Genomic DNA, 24,879 nt, shown 5'->3' with positions numbered 1-24,879 from the left:
TATATATATATATATATATATATACATATATATATATGTATGTATGTATGAATGTATGTATGTATGAGTTTTCACATTAAAACAGTTGTGGAAACTGTGTCAAAGGAAAATACCTTGCCACAGTAATTTCGATGCTCGGAAGTTGGAGTGTGCGGGGATCACATGAACGCACCATCAGATAGTGCGTGCACTGTGCTGACGAGCCGTTGCTTGTGGAAACAGCTGGTGGTTTCTGTCAGCGAACACCTCGGTTTGAAGGCAGCATTAGCAGGAAAAAAAAGTTCAAATTAGACTCGAAACTGCCTGAATGCGCTTTGACTCGAGTCTCTGTTGCTGTTCCGCCAGACGCCGGGACATGTCATCCTGTGAACGCCACTTTATCAGGCAGTTGTTAATTAACGACCTAGCTTGTTAGCGGCAGACCTCTGACGCTCGACACAGCTACCTGCTAACGCCAGCTAGCTAACTTTGTACTCCCATAGCAACTACCACGATACAGGTTTTGTGTCATCGCAGAAAAACTGCCAGCTGTCGGTTTCCTGACGGTTTAGGACGAGTTTTTTTGCTCAGTTTCACCATGACTCACGTTCATTATAAATTCTCCTCTAAACTCAGCTACGACACGGTGGTTTTTGACGGCCCGCACATCACGCTGAGGGACCTGAAGAGGCAGATCATGCACAGGGAGAAGCTGAGAGCCGGGGACTGCGACCTGCAGATCACAAACGCGCAGACCAAACAAGGTAATAAATACATATGTGTGGACTGATGGGAGTGTGTTTATCCTGACAGTTGAACGGCAGGCTGACAGTTTGAACTTTGGATGAGAACACGTGGTCCAGATTTGACAGCTGTCTGGTGAGGGGGGGTCGTGGGTTGCGTCACCTCTTTCAGCTTGACGGGGGTCCAGAAAAGTCAAGCCAGAACAAAAGGGTCTAATGAATGGGCCACATTCCTACTGCATTTAGGCTTGATGCCCTTAGTTAAACGGCCTGATGGTGGTGGATCAGCCCTGTCTGTGCCATGCATGTAAAAGTCCCAGGAGGGATGTGGGATAAAAATAGCCAAAGCAGAGAAGGAGCACAGCCTAGTCATGACCTTAAGATTAAAGTCCAGCCAGACACACAGGCCTAAATGAAAATAGTCAATGTAGGACACATCATTTGCTGCCATGTAGGTAAAATAAATTCTCTAAATTAAAAGAAGGCACAAGAGAAAACAAGTGACATGTAGATTGAGTATTATAATCACCAAAGTGTTGTATTTAGCATCTTAGAGTGTCAGTATTCTGCAGATAAGCGCTCCAACCCATTACATTCTGCGTAACGTGTTTCCACAGAAAGCACAACTCACCAAGTGGGTGAGAAAATACAGACGCACGCACAACTCCTGCCATGCAAGAGTTTGCAGAAATAGACACAAAGTCCGTCTTGACTGGCAAAAACCAAACAAGACGAAAGAGTATCATACATTATAGGAAGGGTTAAGGGAGTCACACTTCCCAGGTTTGTTTCATCAGATGTGAGTCTCACAACAGTGCTGTGTCATGCCGCCTGTGGTTTTTTTTGTAGACCACAGTGCAGGATGCAAAAGGGTGTCAATATTTTTCTTAATTATGGTTTGGGTCTCAGTTGAATAGTTGGTGAGTCAGAGCGATTTAGGAGTACTGACACAGGTTACCAGACTGTAGGATTAATATGAGGTCGTAAGAAACGTGAATCATCACATTCTGAACCTTTTTGTGACACTTCAGAAAGGATCCACGAGCACTTAAAGTAATTTGTTTAATTTAGCAGATTTACACAGTAGAATTTGAGGACTTTTTATAATTGAATCAATCAGAGCTAAAACGGGTTGGTTGATTAGTTAATAATCATTTTTTTAAGCAAAAATGCCAAGCCTGCTATAATAGTGAACAGAATATTTTTTTGATTTTGAGGGTTGTTCAGACAAAACAAGCCAACTGAAGACATCACCTTGTGCTCTTGATAATTGTGATAAAAAAAAAAATTTAAAACTATTTTATGACTTTTTATAGTCTAAAAATAATCATCAGATTAATCGGTAATGAAAATAGACGACTAAAGACTTTGGATAAAACCAATCAATCTGATGTTCTCATTAGAGTCCTAGACTAGTTTAAGACTCTACAACTGATTGTCAGAGAAGGGTGCATGATTTCCTAAAAAAAAAAAAAAACAGAAGATGAGAGGTCTTCTTGTGATCTTAAATATTTATCTGGGTCTCAAAAATCCTAACTAAAATTCCTTAATGTGTGCTAATCCTTACACTTTAAGCCCTCACTTTCATGATATCTCCCGCTCAGAGTACACAGACGAGGAAGGTCTCATCCCCAAAGGCTCCTCTGTCATCGTCCGGAGAATCCCCATCATCGGAGGCAAGTCCAGCTCAAGCAACAAGACCCACAACATGTAAGTGTTTTCTAGGGTTTGGCACCTACCGTAGCTGAATTCCTACACTGTTATTAGTGTTGCTATCCCTGCCATTGCAAAGGCTCCACTCTGCCTGCAAGAGCTGCAGCACCTGACACCTGCAAGTCTACCTTTAGTGTTGCAAAGTCACTTTTAGAGGACTCCACCAAGAAACAGTGCTGTAGCCATTCAACTTTTCACAATAAGCATAAGATGATAGATCATTTTAGTATAAAAATTAGTCTAAATGTTGTTTTATTATAATTTTGTCAGTGTCACCCAGCTTCTGCACAGTTAGCTTGCAATAGATGAAAACATCAGCTCAAAATGGATCCCAATCAGTAGACTCAATATATTCATTAATAAGAAAATGGTTCTAAATTTTACGTATTTGCTGTAAAAGGCCTGAATCACATGGAGACTACTTGACAAGGAATGTAGATCATAGGCTCTTATTAGTATAAAAAACAGTGTAGAGGTTAATGGATATAATATAAGAAGGGTAATTTTTGCTTACTGGGGTGGTTTTAGCAGCAGCATGTGTTTTCAGGTGGAGGACATTTCTTTTCAGGGATTCACACTGGTGAAGAAAACAATGCTAGAAACAGCATCATGTTGCATCCATACAGTGGCATGTTTCAGTTGATAGTCAACAGATGATTAAACAGGGTTTTGCATAACATTTCCATGAGAAAATATGCTCACAGGAAAAGGGGAAAGAGTAGGACTGTAACTCCACGGTGACGTACACAAGGATTACCCAGATATTAGTCAGGCTTAGACAGGAGAGCCAGCAGTGGTGTGGGTTTTATGCATGGAAAGCAGGAAAAGACCTCACTGGAACAGACTGGTGGTCATGTGATTAGCCCCGTCAGCACCATGCAGACGGGTGGAGAGGAATGAGGGCAGTAACGCTGCCCACAAGATTAAATGCAGCAAATCAACTCTCCACCTGCACAAGCAGGCTGACAGTCACTTAGTTTCAACATGCTTCCAAGTAAGCCTCAACTATGAGTTGTTTATAAGGCTTTTACATACACATTTCACATTAAAAACTTCAAATGAAATTTTACACTCAACCGGGGAAAGAAATTCACTCTAAATACATGTCGCTAACACTGTTAAAAATAGTTGTGGATGATATAACTGCCATTTATGAGCCAGTTTTATTGCTCAGTTGAGTCTTATTGTACAGTAAACTGGGCCAAATGTTGTGGTTGTGATGTGACGCAGTACAAAACACAAAAAGTAAACATCAGGTTTTAGTGTCAGTCCTTCAGAATAAAAGAGTAAAAGTGTCTCTGTGGAGACACTTGTACTGAATTGTACTATCCAGAAATAGTGAGAAATCACAGAAAACAAACCAAAGCCAAAGTAATATCATATTTTCCTTACTCTACAGGTTGGACTAGAAAATACAATAAATGTTTTATACACTTGTTGTGCTTTTAATTGTTAGCTTTACAAGTTACTGAAAGTGGAAAAATAAAAAAATGAAGAATATCTATTATGTAAAATCCATACCTACTCGACACTTGAAGCAGATATAGACAAGGCAGATTTAGGGGAATATGGTTACACTAAAATCATACAGAGTCTGATATCAAAGTAACAAGGGTTTCAATCTGGAGATGTGTTGTGGGTGCCCACCCTTAGGCCCAAAGGATCTGCTCTCTACTTTGAAAAACTTTCTAAACTCCAACAATGCTGGTTTTTATTATATGTATGATTAACTTTTAAGATTCTCTTGACATTTGTATTTTTACTTTCATTTTCTCCCTTTCACTGATGTAAAGTAGTGCCAACTAATGAAATGTACTCTTAGAGAGAGAAAAATTTGGGTAATGCAGCACAGTGTGTTTTCAGACTATTAAATTGTCATGGACAACTCTGGTTAAAATTTCTTTTTGTGTTTCAGTGAGCGTTCAGATGCCCAGCTTCACCACACCTTTGGAACCATCAAAGCAGTACGTAACCAAACCAAATCCCACTGCACTTCATTTGTAGCATGGCTCAGCACACACATTGTTAACAAAGCAGAATAGCTGTGCTTGAATATTTGTTAAATGTGTCTTTTGGTGCTTTTGAAATTGCATGTTGCTGTTGCCAAACATAAAATAAGATACCTTTGTAACTCGTTTAAACGAATGAAACCCTCTATTTCCTCTACTGCAGTTGAAGTTCCTGTTGCAAAGAGGAAGTTGTTTGCTACTCAGTATTTGATTTATAGCAAGCTGCTGCTCTGATAAATTAAATTTAGTAATGACACAAAATTAAAATAGTTAATAAAAAGTAGGATATGCTGTTACACTATGTACAAATAAAAGAAAATAAGCTTATTTAACCAGTGCTATATGCTTAAAGGGAGAAAAACTACAGTTAGGTTCATAAGTATTTGGACAGTGACACAGTTGTCATAATATTGCCTCTGTACACCACCACTGAGGATTTCAAACGAAGCCATCAAGATGTGATTGAAGTGTAGACTTTCAGCTTTAATTCAAGGGGTTTAACTAAAATACTGCATTAATCGTTTAGGAGTAACAGCCATTTTTATACATAGTCCCTCATTTGTAGGGGCTCAAAAGTAATTGGACAGTTGCCTGACAATCAGTTTCATAGCCAGATGTGGCCTGGTCCCTCTTTATTTCATGACAAATTGAGCAGATAAAAGGTCTGGAGTTGATTCCGAGTGTTGAATTTCCATTTGATGGCTGTTGATGGGAACTCTCAATATGCAGTCCAAAGAGGTGTCGATGCAAATGAAGGAGGCCATCAGGCTTAAAAAGCAAAACAAGCCTTTCAAACAGATAGCAGACTCTTTAAGCGAGGCCAAATCAACAATCTGGTAAATTCTTAAAAAGAAGAAATACACTGGCGAGCTCAGGAACACCAATACGCCTGGAAGACCCTATGAAAAAAACTACAGAATTCTTTCCTTGGTGAAGAAAAACTCCTTTACATCATCTAACCAGGTCAAAAATAATCTTTAGGAAGTAGGCATATCGCTGTCAAACTCTACAATCAAGAGACGCCTTCATGAATGTAAATACAGGGTGCAAACCACTGGTAACACTCAAGAACAGAAAGGCTAGATTATACTTTGCTGGAAAACATCTAAAAAACCCTGCCCAGGTCTGGAAAAAGATTCTTCAACAGATAAATTCTGAAGTGTACAGGGCTCTACTATCTTCTCAGATTCAGCCAAATGCTGCTAAACTGACAGGACAGTGCTTCATAGTACAGATGGATAATTACCCAAAACATACTGCGAAAGCAACCGAAGAGCTTCTCAAGGCAAAGAAATAGAATATTCTTTAATGGCCAAGTCAGTTACCTGACTTCAACCCAATTGAGCAGGCTTTTCACTTACTGAAGACATAACTGAGGGCAGAAAGACCCAAAAGCAGCATTTGAAGGCAGCTGTAGTAACAGCCTGGCAAAGGAACTCAAGGGAGGAAAGGCAGCATTTGGTGACACCCATGGGTTCCAGACTTCAGGCAGTCGTTGACTGCAAAGGATTTTCATCCGAGTATTAAAAATAATCCTTTATTTATCATTATGTTGGTTTGTCTAATTACGTTTGAACCTCTGAAAATAAGGGACTATGTATAAAAATGGCTGTAATTCATAAACAGTGAATGCAATACTTTTGTTAAACCCCTTGAATTGAAGCTGAAAGTCTACACTTCAATCACATCTTGATGACTTTGCTTCAAATCCACAGTGGTGGTGTACAGAGGCAATATTATGACAACTGTGTCACTGTCCAAATACTTATGTACCTAACCGTATATTCTCTCTGATAAAGGCTCTCAGCTGTTAATTTAACAAGCTGCTGTGTCACCAGTCAGCATTCATTGTTGAAGATCATTCAGTATCTATCTGTGGGTGGTGGGAGCTGCTCGGGCGGGTCAAACATTATCATGCAGGCCAGCTATTCACAGCTGATAAACCCAACTGTTGTTTTATGATGGTGGCTTTGCTGACAGTCTTTACTCACTTGTCTGTCATCCATGAGCGACTGTAGCACTTTCTCTCATCATTTTTTGATTTGTCTGAGGCACCTCACAACCATTGCAAAAGTACTATACAGTTTTATTCCTGATAACTGTACAGCTTGTGCTGATATGAGTCTTTAAGTAACAGTAACGTCTATTTTTAATTTATTTTATGAAATTTAGTATATTGGATCTCTTTCAGTCCCGAAGGTAGGACTTGAGACTATCATCTACCAAGGAGTTGAATGTGTCAAAATGAATAATTTGGCATCAGAATAATCTAAATCTGTTGTGTGCTCCAGTGAGATGAACAGGTGCTGGTCTAAATTACTATTAACTCAAACCAAACTTTTCGAATCCAGTCACGAAATGGAAGAATTTCGACTTTTTGAAATAAACCTTTGACAGGACTGTAATGTCAATGTTGCCTCTCCTAAACCCACATTTCAGTTACCAAGCGGTGCACCGTGTTTTTTTTTTTGGCGAATTCTTGAAGTGCTGCTTTGTCTGTGATCCTGTAAACTAACTCAGACACATTTCAAAAGCTTTTACTTGCTGCAGTCTGAATTAGTGTAAACTGACCTGACATGATTTCCTCTCTAGTTTCTCAGTAAGAGAAGTGTCTGCCTTTCTTCTTAGCACTTTGAGTCTGTCCTACTACACAAACTTTTTTTGTGTGTGTGAATTTTCTCCCAATAAAATCGTTTGTATGAAGCTGTCTTATGTATTGATTATGTGTTTGACTTGACTGGACAAGAGGGCGTTGGTACACAACCACAGTCAATATGTCACCTCAGATAACACATTCTGGAAACGTCACTCATTATTTGACATTTCTGGTCAATGGTTAAAATCTTGGTTTCACATTTGCCCTTTGCAGGAAAAAAAAACCTGAACAGAGATATAATGGCGTACACACTGGAATCACATTAGACATTGGTAAAGTTCAAAGGGATATCGCATTTCTTAAAGTTTATAAGCAACAGATTTTAAAAACATGAAGCAGCGGAGGCCAAGAATTTCTGACTGTTAGTTCCTATTATGGGTCAAGCTCCAAAACACTGGATCCCTACACATCACATTATGCAACTTGATAGTATCTTTTTTTTTTTTTTTGACTTGAATTACCTTTACTAAATACAGGCAGGAAAATGTATCATACTTTTACAAATAATATCATATAGTACAGTCAGAAAGTATTTTTTTATTGGCACACGGGATTTGTAATGAAACAATGACTAAACACTTCAACTTGAGTGTGTTCACATCAACATCAGATGAACAGTGTAGGAATTGTCGCCGTTTTGGTTACAATCCCTTAAAATCAATGCCTGTCTTTTATCTTTTTTGGTGATGCTCTGCCAGGCCATCTTCACTTCTTGCTTGTTTCAGTGTCTTTTTGCTTGAGGTTTGGTTTAATGCAAGTGGATGTGTTTTACTTCGGTTTAGTTTGAATTCAGGTGACTCACTTGTCCAATGAAGGCAAGCCAGTCTTCAACTGTTTGGCCATACAGTAATAAAAATGTATTGATTGTCTTGTTTGTATGTTTCAGACACAGGAGTTTGTCACCCACTCTTAAAGCTGAAAGTCAGCTCTTTAACCTCAAAGTCATTGTTTCATTGAAAATCCAGTGTGCTTGAGTGCAGGGACAAAATGGCAACAATTTTGTCCTGATCTGTCCTAATGCTTTCTGATTGTACTGTACATTGTCAAACAAGAAGTGTATGAAGAACAGCAGCACAGATGACCTAAAGCAGTATCTTTAAATTTCACTGGGGATGAACCATTGATTAGATAGATTTGAAAAACCTTATGCCTAATTTAGTTAAGAATGCATTTACTGAATGAATGTAATGTTCCACAGTATAGTCACAATACCATGACTGGCTGACCAACTCCTGTAAAACATTATAACCATTGGAGTAAAAGCTTAAAATATGTCATAGTGGATGTATTGGAAGGAATTAATCAGAGAGAGAATTTTTTTTTAAATGAAATTTGTCAATACTGCAAATTTGTGCACTGGAAACATTTTTTGAGAATCAGCCTCTATTTTTGATCATATATGTATGTGTTGTAGGTATAGAAAAATGTTATTTCTTGCAAAAAGAAAACAAACAAGACTACAGATGCACTAGCAGCTTTGTGAGGCTATATTTGGGTACAGCAGTGCTTTGACCTAAATGTTAACATCAGCATGCTAACATGCTCGTAGTGACAGGGCTAACATTGATGATTAGCAGGATTTCTTAATATTTAACAGGTATAAGCTTTGTAATTTGCACTAAACACAGTTGAAGAGGATTCTAATGTCATTAGCTTTCCAGATATTTGGTCATAAACTTAAGCTCAAACTTTGGCCTGATGATGGTGCTAGATGAAAAGCTGAGGGATCACCAAAGACATTAGGATTCATCTTCTGGGGACCCTCAATGTTTGCACAATGTGTCATGGCAATCCATCCAACAGTTTTTGAAATATTTTAGTCTGGACCAAAGTGGTGGACCGACTGACCAACTGACAGACAGTCAGTCAGTCACTGTCTTTAATAGAGCAACGCGGGTAGCATGGCAGTGTCACACATACTGAGTGAACCCCTATTTTCTTGGTTCATGCATCTATTCCTCCTCACTCAAGGAACAAATCAAAAACAGGTGCTCAGGAGCAAGAAAGAAGTGAGGTGAGAGGATGCAGTGAATTAGACATTACTGTAGGTGATGAGGACAAAGACTTTTTTTACCCAACAAATTGCTCATCTAACGGGTGTAAGCATTGGGAAGCATTGTATTGGGGGCTTCTTCATTTTCAGTGAAGCGAGTTTTAAGCGATGAGAAGAGAGTTGGCAGGAGGTGCTGATGCAGAAATCCTGGGATGAAAACAGTGTGATGACAATTATTATTCCCCCTGTACGAAAATCACTGCTGGATGCTGGTGTAAATTCTATCTCGGAAATTTTATCTCTAAAAAGGATATGAATGTGAAAATGATACACAGAAAATCACCAAAGGTACCAGGGTTATAGTTTAACAGGAAAAATGATCTAGTTTTGGGGGATTTTTTTTGTGTCTTTGCCAGTTCTTAGTCAAACTTTCAAGTGTTCCATTTCCAATATATATTAAAATAGAGCTCTAAGTCTTTCCCAAGAGATGTAACCTTGAGGCTGTCATTGCTTCACTAGTGAAATTGATTTTGTGTTTAATTCTAACAGATGGATGACCAGACTTCTTCCAGTGCGTTGCCCTTTTTCTCCAAGGTATAATCTCTCTTTGCAGTTTTTTTTTTTTTTTTTTAATTATTCAGCTTTTACATGTTCATCCTGGACCATGTGAGACAGTTTGAATTAAACACTAATCCTCCTATTTGACGTGCCATCTTTGTGTCTGTTGCACACATCCATTCATGTGTGTACATGCAGATGGCTAACCTGGCTGATGCGGACGTGTCAGAGGAGGATAAGATCAAAGTTATGCTAAATCAGTCAACCTACGATTCCATGAAGTGAGTCACTTCCGTAATGCTTTCAAATCTGCTCCTTACCCATATCTTTCTCCTTAGTACCTCTATCCACCTGCTTTTTCACCTTTTCTTAAATCCAGCATCTCCATCCTCTGATGTGACTGTCTCTCTTGGATTTCATTACTTTGCTCTGTCTTCATACCACACTCCACTTACTTCCCTTTTTTTCATCTCTTTCAGTCCCCTTGCTTGTCTCTTGTTCTCTGTCATTTTCTTTCCTCATCCATCCTCCTCTATTCTCTGTGTCTTTCTCTCTCTAGTTACAACAAGAAGTTTGGTACTGTTCTTCCTGCAAACTACACTTGTTATCGCTGTGGAAATACCGGACACCACATCAGGAACTGTCCCACCAGCGGGGTAAGAGCAGAACCTGTGTTATCTCTTAACCCAGGCAGTTTCTTTTGCGATCTTGCACAAATCTTACTCGGCCCAGAAACTTCTGTGTTACTGTGTGTTGACTGTCAGCTACTATATTGCCTAGCATTGAATGTAGATGTGTGTGTGCTTGACAGCAGGATAAAAATTTTGAGGCCCCACTGAGAATAAAGAAGAGCACAGGCATCCCTCGTTCCTTCATGGTTGAGGTGGATGATCCCAACATAAAAGGAGCCATGCTGACCAACTGTGGACGTTATGCCATTCCTGCCATAGATGCGTGAGTCCGAACAAAAGAGTCTCTGTGTGTTTGTGTGTGTGTTATAGTTTAACATTTTGGGAAATACACTTATACCACTCATGTATCTGTTCATTCAATGTAAGTCTACGACCACTAGCCAGTTAACTTAACTCAGCATAATGACTGGAAACCGATGGAAACAGCTAACCTGGTTTTGTCCGAAGGTAATAAAATCCACCTACCAGCACCTCGAAAGCGCGGTAATTAACATGTCTTTATGCTAAGCTAAGGTAAGCTAGCCTCCTGCTGGCAGTAGCCAGAATATTTAATTGACAAACATGAGTGTTATCAATCTTCTCAACTGTCTCTTGGCAAGGACGCCAATGAGCGTATTTCCCAAAATCTCAAACTATCCCATTAAAGATTATATCCAGGGATAGCATGCAAACAATTCTAAATTTTTTCAGACTGGCTAGTACAAGAGTTTGTTTTTTTTTTGGTTTTTTTTAACATAGCTAGAAACAGCATGAATCACCAAAAATATTGGGAATTGCCACACTTCAAGATACCCCCTACCCTTTAACTGTTTTGGTTACTTGAAATATTGTGAATCCAAATTATTTATTGCACTGATTTCAGAGGCAAAAGATAGTAATTAGCAGGACCAGAACTGCTTAATCAATGGCGACCTCACAAATATGAATGTGCCTGCAACTTGTCACTACGTCATTAGAAATGAAGAGGTCTCTCTGATGAGTGGGGAAAGTTGACTTGTAAACTTGGAGATAACCAACGGCTTGGACAATTGAATCTTCATAGGCACAATTAGCAAAACTGTTCTTCAGAAGAAATGTCACAGGTTCAATTCCAATAGGCAGTGTGTGATAATCAGCTGACACTTGTCAAATCAATGTTTCAGAAACACAGACCTTCTCTCGGCATTATCCTGCTCAAGTCAAGTCTTATAAACACATAACGAAGAAAATGTCAACTCACAGTGTGTGACTGTTGTCTGTCTGTAGAGAGGCATATGCCATTGGGAAGAAGGAGAAGCCTCCATTTGTTCCACAGGAACAACCCAAGTTAGAAGCCGAGGAGGATCCTGTACCTGACGAACTCCTGTGTCTGATCTGTCATGACCTGCTGAGTGATGCCGTGGTCATACCTTGCTGTGGAAACAGCTACTGTGATGACTGTGAGTGACTTCTGCTACACACACACACACACACATCAAGAAAAACTTCCGTTGCTGTACTTTAAAGAATAAAGCCATCCTGATTTATCCATATGCATTTGAGTCTTCACATTTACATTTCAACTGTCTTTCTCTCTTTCAGGTATTCGCACCACCTTGCTGGATTCAGAGGAACACGTCTGCCCCACTTGTAGCCAATCAAATGTCTCTCCTGATACCCTGATAGCCAATAAATTTCTTCGACAGGTGAAATAACAGATGAATAGGAATTATAAATTGATGTTAGAGTTGGAGGAAAATGAAGATGATTAAATTAGTTATTTTTGAAGGAGGGGTGTGGTATAACTTACTACCTCTTGATTTGATCCATAATGGGTCAGACTTTAGTATAGAAATGCTCTGACGGGACTCAGTTTGCTGTCTCCCCACACAGGCTGTGAACAATTTCAAGAAAGAGCGAGGCTTCACCAAAGGTCTGGCAAGAAGGTGTGGTACCTCCCAGTCCCAAAATCCAACCCCGACACCGAGCCCAGTCCCCACACCGCCCCCACTTATCTTGCAGAGCCAGCCTCAGAAGTCTTACCAGGCAACGTACAGCCAGCAGGTAAACATCTTAATGATGTGTTTCATGTGGGGCGCAGGAAAAAAACATGACTCAGGAGCAAAAGGAATAATTACTGTTTTCACAATCAGATGTCTCTCAGTTCTCAGAGTGATAGTTCTCATGTGGAAACCATGGAAAAAAAGGTGTTAGAAACAACAGTACATCATAAGTTTTCTACAGCATTCTCTATATTTAACCTAATAGCATGTACAGTATATTGCCAATTACAGTATATTGTCTTGTGCAGATATTCTGCAAATTGTTCATTGTAACGGCTCAGCTTAATGTTTTCCCTAAACTTTACATTTTCCCTTTTATTATTATATATTGTATTCTGATCTCTGCTATATTCACTTATCCTCTCCCCTCTTTAGGACTCTCTCCTGCACCGCCCACAGGCTGCAGACACACCACCATTATATGGAAATCCTCCTGCGGCAACAGGCCCCGCCTCTGCTTGCAACACGCCTAGCACTTCCCTCCAGACTGAGCAAATCTGCCTGGAGATATCTGACAAGTACCCAAACACAGAAACACATGAATTCACAGATGAAAAATCCTGTTGAGAACTGTGATATCACTAGGATGCAATAGATTGCTTGTCGGTGGATTTTGAGTGTGCAAGTACACATGTTGTGCAAACGACATTGTAGAAATGATGAAGGCTTTTAGATTTTATGATTTGGTGTTGTGGGGATCGAAAATGAAATTAGGGATGAAAATTGAAATAATTGTGTCAGATATTTTTATGGTTTTTATCATATAATAAACAGTCAGCGGCGCAGTCTAAAAACATTAATAATAGTCTTCAAGTACCCAGAAAGGCAGAACATTTGGTGCAGTCTCTGAACGAATACGGCACCATGGATTTCAGATTGAAGAGCTGGCGAACAATGACACTGGTGGTGCTTTCATCTGCTATTGACTGTGATGTATCTGCTCTTTATTCAGGAAGGCTGAAGGAGAGACATATGATGACTCAGCTGCTGCCGCTGCTGCTGCTGCTCCTGCTCCTGCTCCTGCTCCTGCCGCTCCTGCTGCTCCTGCTGCTCCCGCTGCTGCTGCTGCTGCTGCTGCTGCTGCCCCTTCTGTACTGGTTTCAAACAAAGAGCCCAGTGCTCCTCCATCACTGGTGAGGACAAGCACATGCACACACACTCTTACACACTAACTCTATCCAGCAAAGCTGCTCTGTATGAAATCACCGATGTTTGTGTCTGTTCAGGTTAACCCCACAACAGTAGCAGAGCAGCCCCAGACAGTCACTGTGAATCAACAGCAGTCCACCTTAGGTGATTGACTAAGAAGCTTTGCGTCTTTTAATTATACTTTCTCTATTGTTCATTATGTGGTTTGTCTTTTTAATTCAGAAAACAAAGCATGGATTAATTATTATGTTTAGAACTTCAGTAACATCTCAACGAAAGTAAAGAATGATATAAAACCAATTTTCTGTGAATCTAAAGGTCCAGCACCAAGACACTCGGGGCCATCAACCTGCTGGGGCAGGTCAGTGAAGTGTGTCTGTGTCTTACAGCTGTGGTCTGTATTTTACTCTATCCACTGATCCAAGACTGATTTGCTCTTCCTCTATCTTCCCCACAGCTCCTCTTCCTCCTCCGGTTGTCCCACTGGACGCTGGACTGAATCCCAGCAGCTTACTTCCTCCTCTTCCTCGTCATATTCAGCTACCACTCCACCGCTCTTTCCCTCCCCCCTTTTTCACACATACCTCCCAACTCAACAGTCTCACAGCAGTTACCCTCCTGGATACCCACCTACCACGCCCATCTGGACACTCCCATGCCCCCAGGGTGCCCCCATCCCTTCCCTCTGCTCCTCTGCCTCCACCTCCTCCATCCCTGCCCTCATCCCCAAGGAGTGGTACAGGCATCAGAGAAAGAAGGAAAGGTATACTGAACAGTCAACTGCTCTGCATTTTTCCAAGCAGTTATATCCATGCAGGGTATCTGCTAGTCTCCAAATGTCTTCAATCAAATGACTTTACTTGTTTAATTGCAAGGTGAATGAATTTGCCAGCTTTCTTTTCCTTTTTAAATGGATCTTACTTAAATTCCAGGTGAAAAAATTTTTTTTAAAGTGACCATATTGAAACCTGTAGGTTGTGTTTTAAGGGAATAACATTAGGTATTAAAATTTCCACCCCTAAAGAAATGCCAGAGATACATTATGTTTGCAGTAATTTAGAAACATCAACCATTACATGTTTTGTTCATCAGAGAGCATGGACAAGTGTATTTTATGAAATATAAATGTATCCTGCTCAGTATGTAATTTGGTCACAGTTCATCAAAAAAATAATAGGATTAAAAATGTTGTTAATGTTGTTAATGTTTAATAAAATAATATTGGACAGATCAGATTTTTTGAAGTGAAAAATGATTTTAAAAATCCAGTACTGGTAAGGTTATACTGATAATAATATGAAATCTATACGTTGACTCAGTTGGTTCCCTCTCTCTTTGTCACCCAGGTCACCTCACAGAGGATCCACCTACAGACGCTCCACTTCTCGCTCTAACTCAAAGTCTTCTAAGTCCAAGTCTTCTCGCTCCTACTCTCGCTCTTCAAGCAGGTCCAGATCCCGTTCGCGATCCAGATCCCAAGGCAGATCAAGGTATTTTGTTCCTTTTATTTAGTTTTTAGTGTTTTGTTTTGTTTTGTTTTTTGCTTGTTTGTTTTTGTTTTTTACCATAAAAGTATTCTATGAAATCTTCCTTTTTTGTGTTGCCCTATCTTAAAGGAATTTACAGACACCATTTAATATGTTAACTACATTTCAGTTTGGATTTGTTTGTCCTGTGTTACACAACTGTGATGCCCATGCATAATTTTCATTCTTCATGTTGTTATAAACATGTTATAAACATTGTTAACAGCATTTAGGGTTGTGAAACCTTTAAACATTGACGAAAATGTCAGATGTGACTTTTAGGAGCGATAGATGTGGGAATGAAGGTAGTTCCTGGAGGAGACAGTAAACAATTTAACAATCTTGAACCCAGAACTGGGACTTCCTAGAGTCTCCGCTGGTTGCCTGGCATCCTCACAGTGATGACAAAATTTAAGAAAGAAGACATAGTCCTTATAAAACCACATCTTGCTGTTTTTACACTTTGTTTAGATATAATAATTAGTGAGCTTTAGAGATGTGAATAGCTGGATTTTGTTACATTTGGACATAGCCAGGCTAGCATTTTCCTTTTGTTTCCAGTCTTTTTGCTAAGCTAAGCTAACTAGCTGCTGTTGTTAGCTTCATGAATATGGTGAGAGTGTGGTATTGATCGTCTCTCTGACTGTCGGCAAGGAAGCGAATAAGCACAGTTTCCAAAATGTTGAACTCCTGGCTTTAAATAAGATTACTTACTTTTAGTGTTAGATATTAGTCCATGTCCATTTTAAAATTCTATTTGTGGAAGGTGCTGTATTTTCCACATTTTCCCTTTCTTTCATAGACAAGATGTAATCGGTAATGAGATATACTCAAACAATTACAAGGCAATGTTGCATTAGAATGTGTGTGACATATAACTGATGATTTGAACATTTTCTGGGGTTTTTTTTGTTTGTTTGTTCTGTTTTGTTTTGATTTGATATGTGTTTTTCCAGACCCCGCTCACCTTACTACAGAGATGTCCACACCCGCTCTCATCCCTCCCACGCCTATAGCTACGGCTACAAACGCTCACGCTCCCCTACACCGTCCTCATCATCTTCACCTCAAGTAGGTTACCATTCCAGGTCCAAGTCGCCGTCAGATCACCGGAAAAACCGCCACCACAGCCGCCATCACACCAAGAAGTCCACTTCGAGCAGCTACAGCTCCAGGAGACGAGGAGAATGCACAGGGAGGGAAGCGGGAGGCTCTGGGGTGAGTCTAGCTGGTTCCCTGTATACCCAGCATGCGACTCAAACAAGCAGTCTGGAGCTGGATAACAGAGAGCGCTACCTGCAGTGGAAGGAGGAGTACAGAGAGTGGTGTGAGAAATATTTCAGCAGCTATGTCGGCCACTTCCACCAGCTGCCTCTTCCCTTCCTCAATCTCCCTCCTCCTCCTCAGTGGGAAGGAAGCAAAAATCACTCACATGCCAACTCGGACCCTCGTTACCAACACACTGCCCAGACGGATGGCCACTCCCCTCAATCGCAGTCGTCCAGTGACAGCCGCTCCCCTCCATCTCAGTCTTCAAGTGACAGCCGCTCCACTCCATCTCAGTTGTCTAGTGACAGCCGCTCCTCTCCGTCTAATACGTCCACAGACAGTCGTTCCCCTCCCTCTCAGTCGTCCAGTGATGGTCGCTCGACACCATCCGAAGACAGAGCTCGGCCGAAGGCATATCAAAAACAGATGGACAGTCACCTGCCGGTTAGACTTACGAAGAGCAGTAAGGAGGTGGACCTACAAGAAAGAAGTAAAGACGACAAACGGGTGATCATTAAAAATTTGGACGACCTCAATACCTCAAAATATGAGCAAAGGAGGAGGAAGAAACATGAGGAAGGAAGAGGAGAGGACTCATCATCCCCTGATAGCAGAAAGGATGGGAGGGGGCACAACATTGGACCACATGCCTGCAAGGATGGCACCTCAGTACGGGACAAAGCAACTGCCAACGATACCATAAAATCAGCCCAACCTTCTATGAAACCAGATAAGTCTTTGGATAAAGACTGTGAAAGAAAGAGCAGAGAACAAAGGAATTTGGAACGAGAGAAAGAATGGAGAAGAGGCAAAGATTCAGACTCCAGGCAAGATGTGGAGAGACGGTGTAAAATAAGGCCCTGTAAAGAGGCAGACAGGGTGGTTTCAGACAGATACAGAAACCCTGGTGGCAGCAAAGCTCCTGACATTAGATCGGAGAACAGAAAAAGAAAAGGAGAGAACCTGGAGAGAAATGAAACCTACAAGAGCAAATCCCCCAGTCAGTTTGAAAGAAAGATGCAAAAAACAGAACAGAAAATGGAGAGGAAAACATGGCCTCTGACAAAGAGCAACATTTGGGAAGGAGGAATAACAGTGAAACCACAGAAGAAAATAAGCATCAATATCAACCTGGATGGGAAAAGGAAGGAGGAGAAAACTGAAAAACAGGAGAGTATGGAAGGAAAATCAAAGGAAGAAATTGAGAAGACTGGTGATGGTGAAGTGGAGAAGTTAAACAGAGGAGACACTGAGGTTGAAGTTAATGAGAATAAGGAATCTAGCAGAGAAGAGGAAGGCGTGTTTGAAGAAAAAATAAAACCAGATGATGGAGAGGCAAGGCAGTTATGGGAGAAAGCCACCTTCAGAGATGACAAGAGAGAGATGTGGGAGAAAATTGCAGGAGAGAAAGAAGACAGAGAAAAGAAAGAGGACGGAGAAGAGAAGGACTTTGACTTATGGCATTGTGCCCTTAAAGGAGTGAATGAGGAGAAGGAGTGTAAAAAACAGTGGGAGGAAGGAGACGGGATGAAGGCCAGCAAAGGAGAAGAGGTGACAAGAGACGAGAGGAGGAACATGACTGGAAAAGAGGAGGAAGAAGGGAGAGTAAGAAAAGAAAGTCAAGGGCAAGAGATGGGAGAGTTGGTCCAGATTTTCCAGAAGGAGAGTGCAGCGGGAGAAAGCACCTGCAAGGAAAACAGAGGAAACCTGCAGGGGGAGTTGAAGCCAAAGGAGGCGCTGATGGAGGATGCGAAGTGGAGGATGAGGAAAGAAGAAGACACGAGCAGCAACAAGAGCCACCGTGACAGACCAAACTCCAACATGGTGGATGGCAGGTCAGAATGTTACTGCCTTATTTTTGAAGTCACGATCCTACAGCTTCATCTAAGAGCTCGCTGTGGCTGCCCCTTCTTGCAATATTTAACTGATGCGCTGTTAAACAATGCAAAAAATGACCATTGTCTCATTTTGTAGACTTATTTATGATGAATGATCATTGTCGGCACTAATAGATATCAGATACATACTAATACTCAGATACATTGCGTTTCCTGTGACATCCTCACAATGAAAGCTACTTCGTTTTGCCGTTAAGGAAATTTTCAGTTTGATAATATGACTATAGGAGAGTGAGCAGTAAACAATGAGGCTGATATCAGCGAACGCTGGATTACATGATGCATCACTTTCTGTGAATCCCTTGCAAATAAAAAGGCCATTTGAATCCAGCACAGAAATGGCAGTCTCCACCACTAACAATGAAAACTCCTATATCTATATCTATTTATAGATATAGATATAGATATATGTAGATAAAGGAAATTACCAAATACAAATACAAAGTATGGATATTGCTGAAAAGATACTCACTATAAGTTATGTCAAAAACGTAGCTTGACTTCATGAAAATCTTAAGGATTAAAACTTTAACTGTCTGCTTTATATTGTTTCTCTGATTCTGTTTCTGGTCTACTCACTCACAACCACAACTAATGATAAAAATACTGCAATTAGCATGTAAGTCAAGTCATTACGGAAACACATAATAAGTTGGATGTGGCTGTCAACAGTTAAGAAATAATTTCCTGTCAAAACCGCACAAAAAGTTCTTTGTCAGTTCTTTCTAGACAGGTCCCAAGCATAAAACCAATCAATTAATCAACAGACTCTCTTGTCTAACAACAAAAGACTCGAGTACGACTTCCAAAGTGTGTTTTATAAAACCCCGAAAGCCTTTTTCTAAAGCAGAGATAATTGCTGATTTAAATTTTCTGTGTGTGTGTGTGTGTGTGTGTGTGTGTGTGTGTGTGTGTGTGTGTGTGTGTGTGTGTGTGTGTGTGTGTGTGTGTGTGTGTGTGTGTGTGTGTGTGTGTGTGTGTGTCTTTAATGCAGCGGCTGCGAGGATTGTCAGGAGAGGACAACAGTGGTTAAAACTCTGGAGGAATACACCGAGCACAGAGCCGCAGAGAAGGAGGATCATCTCGTACTCATACAGGTGTGTCTGTGAGTCCAGGTCATGTGTGCCACCAAAGCTGTTAAAGGTGTGGGAGTCATACCCTTACTTATGGGAATGAAAATAAAACATTTGTATAGTACACATTCACTATCATGTGTTTTGTATGAAATTGTGGCTCTTGTTTTGTGTTTGACTCTGCAGGATGCTCTGCTGTGTTTTAAGCGGCTTTAAGTGAAAAGATTAGAGAACCATAACACATACACATGCACAAACAAAAACTTCTTGTTGTCTCAGTCACATTTTGCCCATCTCTCTCAGGTCCCTCGCTCCAAATGGGAGAAGGAAGAGTCTGAGGAGGAAGAGCAGAAGGAAGGAGAGATTAAAAATCAAGACCCTCTTCCTGTGGTTCTGCCTCCACCATTTGTGACACCAACCAACAGGGAGACAGAGGGAGAGAATGAACCAAAGAGACAGAGGTCAGTGGACATAAAGAGAGACAGAGACCGAGTGATGCAGAGAGGAAGGGACAGGGAGAAAGAGAAAATCTCCACTCTGTCCAGTTCAGACAGAAGTGTGGCTCCCTCTAGTGGCAAAGACAGAACTGACAGCACCTTATATACAGACAGCCAGAGGGAGAGAAGGACAGGGATGGAGAGGTGGAAGGACAAAGAGAGAGGGAGGGAGAGTGAGAGGCCGAGGGATAGACAGAAAGAGAGAAGAAGATCCAAAGAGAGGACAAAGGAGGAAGAGAGAGGGAGAGACAGGGGGAGAGAGGGGGGGTACAGCAGCATTGCCTCGGTCCAAAAGAAGAATCTCCCTTCCTCCAGTCACTTCTCTTACTCGACGTCACAGGACTTAGAGAGGAGAGACCGGCAGCGAGGAGGCGACCAGGACCACGAGAAGAGTTCCAACTCCTCACGTCCTGGCGGGAAACTCTCTGGCAGTGGAAGCAGGGAAAGAAGCTCGATAAGTAGAGCTGCCGAACTGCCTGATAAACATGCACACAAAACGTATAGAGATACGTTACCGGACTCGAAACGTAAAGACAAAAACCATCCCCACGACTACCATAATCACCGAGATCCATCAGGGAACTACAAACACCAAGACAGACCTGCAGGGACCCACCACTCCTCACCTTCCCTCCCCCAGAGCCAGGGTAAGGAGAGAGACCCACACCCCTCCGAGTCCTCCAGCCCTAAGCCCAGTAAGCCCAGAATGAGCAGCCCTGGTCGAGAGTTAATGCAGAACCAAAACAGAAATGAGAGCGAGGAAGAGAAGGGGGAATGGAAGAGAAACAAGGGGATAAAGTGATAAAAGAAAGCAAAGGGGAAAGAGAGACCGAAGAAATGGAGGCTAAGAGAGAAGTAGGTAGTGAGTGGCAAGATCAGGTTGATGAACTGGCTGGAGAGACCAAGTGGGAGGGAGGTAGAGAGCTGGAGGAGGGAGAGAGGCCCAGCAGCCAAAGCCGCAGCAGCAGCGTCAGCTCATCAGCAAGCCAGGAGAACAGCAAGGACGACAGGAGGAAAGAGAGAAAGAAGAAACACAAAAAGGAGAAGAGCCAAGCTACCCCAGAGCTGCTGGAGGAAGGGGAGCTAAAGAAACACAAACACAAGAAGAAGAAGTCAAAAAGAAACAAAGACGGGAGGGAGGAGGAGAGTGGAGGAGAGTTGGACGACAAGTGGAAAGAGGAAGATGAACACGCTAAGCTCTGCTCATTTATGTTATCTTGATCGTCATGGAGAAAAGTGAAATATACTTGAATGATGTTTTTCCTTTCTCTGTCCAAAAAGTGCCTGGATTTATTTTTTTGACTTGTTTTGTTTTCTCCAGGATACTTTTTGTATCAGCCTAATATCTCACATATTAAAAATACGTCATCTAAAATGAAAGTGAACAATTTATAAAGGAAAAGCACTTTATACTGAATATAAGAGAATGAATGTGAATGAAAGCAAAAGTCGAACCTGTGACCTCTTGAATTACTTTAAGTTCGAGGAATTTGCACATGCTCATAACTTGCTCAGGACTGCCAGCAACTACGGTTCATATTTACTGAACCTGCAGTGTTTCAGCCTGCATGAAGAAAATCTTGATAAGAGGTCAGTCAGTCATTTGATTTGCCTCACACAGGAGCACATAGAGGATTACTGAAAGAGTTTGTGATTAATTTAAAACAGATACTGTGAATATTTATGATTTGAACCTCTGTGTTGTATTTTGTTTTTCTTTTTAATTTTGTAAATGTTTAATTTAAAAACTGTTAGATCAATTAATAATTTACCAGAGGAAAGTTTAGTTTTTCCTGTCTTGAAGGAAATAAAAAGAAACATCCATAAAATGTTGTGTTTTCTCTGTCTAGATGACATTCCTTATATTCTTAATAAATAGGTCAACATTTTTATTGTATACAGTAATGTTATATTTTATGTCTGGCCAGTAGAGCGACTCAGTCGTGACAGCGGAAAGTCCAAGTGAAAGAAGGAAACTCTTGGGACTGAATTCACAGCTTTTTGTCTGTGGCATTTGTTTTTGTCTGCCAGCTAGCTACCCATACTTTGGAAATATTAGGCTTTTCAAGAAAAATGTGCAACAGTTTCTTGGGATAACCATTTTATTGGACAACAAAAGTGGGAGCTCGACTGAGTTTTCACCTGACAGCATTTTTAGCCACAGTAGCAGCTCCTTACACGCTAAATTAAATGGTGAACACGGTAGCGTTACACCTGCTTGTTGTCATGGATATTCTGAGGAGAACAACTTCTGATAATAGAAAGACTTGAGTCATTTGACTGCCATTAAAAACCAGAATATTTTCTATTCGTTTTTATTGTATTTGATGGAGAGATGATTAAAAAAAACATTCATTCGCTGAGTATCGTAAGGACCCACTGCCCCCTGATACCAACCTGCCGAACACGTACCGCCTCATGCAAAACCTCCCTACTTTTAACATCAGACCTTTTAGAAACCTTCCACACACAGCTGGACCTTTTTATCTTCAACTGTCCAGCTGTTCTTAAACGTTGAGCATACAGTTGGCTGTCGTAACAACTCAACTAAACAGACAACCTTTATTTTGAAATGTTTTTATTGACTTCTTAGTTTAGGCCCTTTGATTGGGTGCAGTTTAGAGCATCCAATTCACCTGACCTCCATGTCTTTGGAGTGTGGGAGGAATCCCACGCAGTCTCGGCTCGGGTCTGTCCCTGAGGCCTCTCACAGCTGCTGGGTAGGAGGTTGTAGGAGCCTCAGTTGGAAGTGGAGTCCTCCTCCCACTTCTCTCCTTCTTTCTTGCTGAGAGTTAGATAAAAAGATCCGTACCACTCTCATACCTGTTTGCTAAATATGAAGTAAGAGCCAGTAGCTTAGCTTAACACAAAACCTGGAAACCGGGGAAATGGCTAAGCCTGGCTCTTTCCAGAAGTTAAAAAAAATTCCACCCACCATCCTACTGCAACGTGTTAATTGGTTAGCCTTAGAGGTGCTGGTTGGTGGGCTTTGTTACCTTGGGACGAACTGACAATAGTTCTTGACAGTCGTAGAAATGAGAGACTGACCCCTGTGCCTACATAGTTTTTCATTTCTAATGCTGTAAATGAACTTGCCGTAGATGCCACTATGAACAGAACAAAAACGAGAACAAAATTTTCGTAAGATCTGGGTTGGAAAACACTTTTGCTTCTTGCTTATGGATATTTGGAGTTATTCATATCAGAACATGTAAAGTTGTGTATTTGACATTTCTTACTCTGAATATATAGAGTACCTGGAACCTTATCTGAAACTCAAACCGATTGAACAAAATTATAAAAATTGTAGTTAATATAAAAGTAAAGACTACCATAACTTCATGAGTGTTATTTTATTATTACAGATGAAGAGTGGAATGAGTGATCCCTGCACTATCATGCTATTTACAACCATCTCTGGGCTCTTTCTTGGCTTTGTTCCTGTGCTTGTTGACATCTCTCCACTCCGAGCTCCATTTCCTCTTTGTCCAGCCTTTATTTCAGACACCATGTTAGCTTCTCATCCAACCAGCCGTCCCCAAAATCTCAGACACTCTGCCAGAGACTGAATACAGCAACATCTCCCCTCCACTCATCACCTACTGTATATGCCAGGTAAGGATGCCCATGCTGAATAAGTACATTTTTTGGCTAATCTTTATTTCCTCTGTGCACATTGATTCTGCTTTACCTCAAAAAGCACTAAAACGGCAATAAAGCCATCAAATAAACAATTTAAGCATGAACAATGACGTGCTCACAGTCAGTTCTTGGACAGGTTGGTGGCTGTTCGCTTTGTTGGGGTTTTTGTTTGTGCAGGAGGTGGGAACATGTTAGAATAAATATGAAAGATGTGTTCAATATGCCTGCTGTCTGTTCTGACTTGCTTTATTGTGCCCACTGTGTGTGCATGCACATGCGTGTGTGTGTGTGTGTGTAAGTTGATGCTTGAAGTGTATCCAAGCTTTTCTTGCTTCATTAACTCACTACAAGGAAGACATGGCAGAGATCCAGCTTCTCTGTCTCTCTTTCTGTCTCTTCTCTGTTGTGCCGTTGTGACTGTAATCACCCAATGTCTTGCCAAGGCATGCTGGGATTGAACAGAGGAAATCTGGTGCGTGTGGGATGCCCGACTTGGCTTGGGTCCAAACTTTTGACAGAGTGGTACAGGGACGCTTGGGTGCTTGGACAGTCGGGCATCTCTTGTGGTTTAATGAGAAAAGGTATCACCTCCAATTGACTTGGTGTGCACTTTTGCTCTGAAGCTCCTCACTGCTTTTGTGCTGTAGAATCTAGAATGGTTGTCTGTCCAACTGCGCTTCAGTTTGTGTGTGTGTGTGTGTGTGTGTGTGTGTGTGTGTGTGTGTGTGTGTGTGTGTGTCTGTGTGTCTCTGTAAATGGGGAATGCTGCAGCAGACTGACTGACAGACTACAAAAGATGTAGAAAATGTGAGAGTACAGACATGTGCAGACAGTGAGGCACGGACAGACGAATACAGACTGACAGACAAGGAGTCATAGAAATCACAATTAAGTAAACGGTAGATTAAGATATGAAAGACACCAGGAAAAAAAGGCACATTAGAAAATATGAGACAGACAGATAGGTACAGATGGCAGACAGATGCACAGACAAAGATCCAGGCAGGCAGAAGGACAGACAGACAGGTCGACCCTGTAGCAATCAAGAGCAACATCCCTCCTGCTCTCCCTGTGTGGTGTGGATCAGAAATGAGGTACGCTTTTAGTCAGATTTATCTTTCAGCCTTCTTTATTTCTCTGTCGTCCCACCATCCGCTGCGCTTTGTGTCTTCCTGTGTGTTTATTTTAGCCTCTTTCTCTCTCTTTTTCTTGTTTTGTCTTGCTTTCGTCTGGGTTTCCTTCCCTCCTTTGTGCCCGTGATGTGTGCCGACGTCTCGGGGCACTGTGCCAGTGCTTCCTGATGGAGACCAAGCTATGTGTTCTCCTTTTTGTGTGTGTGTGTGTTGGTGTATGCAGATTGGCTTGTTTGGGGCCGGTGGCAGCTGCAGACACTTGTTTGTGGCATTACATCCATGTGGTGATTGAGAAAAGGACCCGCTGCCAGTCTGTCCTTTGAGATAA

General features: G+C 41.3%; 1 protein-coding gene across 1 annotated transcript; it reads left to right on the top strand.

The window, feature by feature from the left end:
- The first annotated feature begins 149 nt into the window (after positions 1 to 149).
- On the top strand, positions 150 to 21,966 carry LOC120783506 (E3 ubiquitin-protein ligase RBBP6-like). The gene is given in 20 exon segments (XM_040116598.1): positions 150 to 743; positions 2,327 to 2,432; positions 4,351 to 4,399; positions 9,643 to 9,687; positions 9,850 to 9,932; positions 10,211 to 10,307; positions 10,463 to 10,605; positions 11,589 to 11,761; positions 11,904 to 12,007; positions 12,195 to 12,365; positions 12,740 to 12,882; positions 13,317 to 13,497; positions 13,591 to 13,657; positions 13,832 to 13,874; positions 13,971 to 14,276; positions 14,860 to 15,003; positions 15,996 to 18,143; positions 19,201 to 19,303; positions 19,583 to 20,564; positions 20,567 to 21,966. Coding segments are annotated over 20 exon segments (5,685 nt in total). The 5' UTR covers positions 150 to 577; the 3' UTR covers positions 20,998 to 21,966.
- Positions 21,967 to 24,879: the final 2,913 nt, after the last annotated feature.

Source organism: Xiphias gladius, chromosome 3, assembly GCF_016859285.1.
Source record: "Xiphias gladius isolate SHS-SW01 ecotype Sanya breed wild chromosome 3, ASM1685928v1, whole genome shotgun sequence".
Lineage (NCBI taxonomy): Eukaryota > Metazoa > Chordata > Actinopteri > Istiophoriformes > Xiphiidae > Xiphias > Xiphias gladius.
Note: the sequence above shows the minus strand (reverse complement) of the source record. Positions and strands in the feature narration are given on the sequence as shown.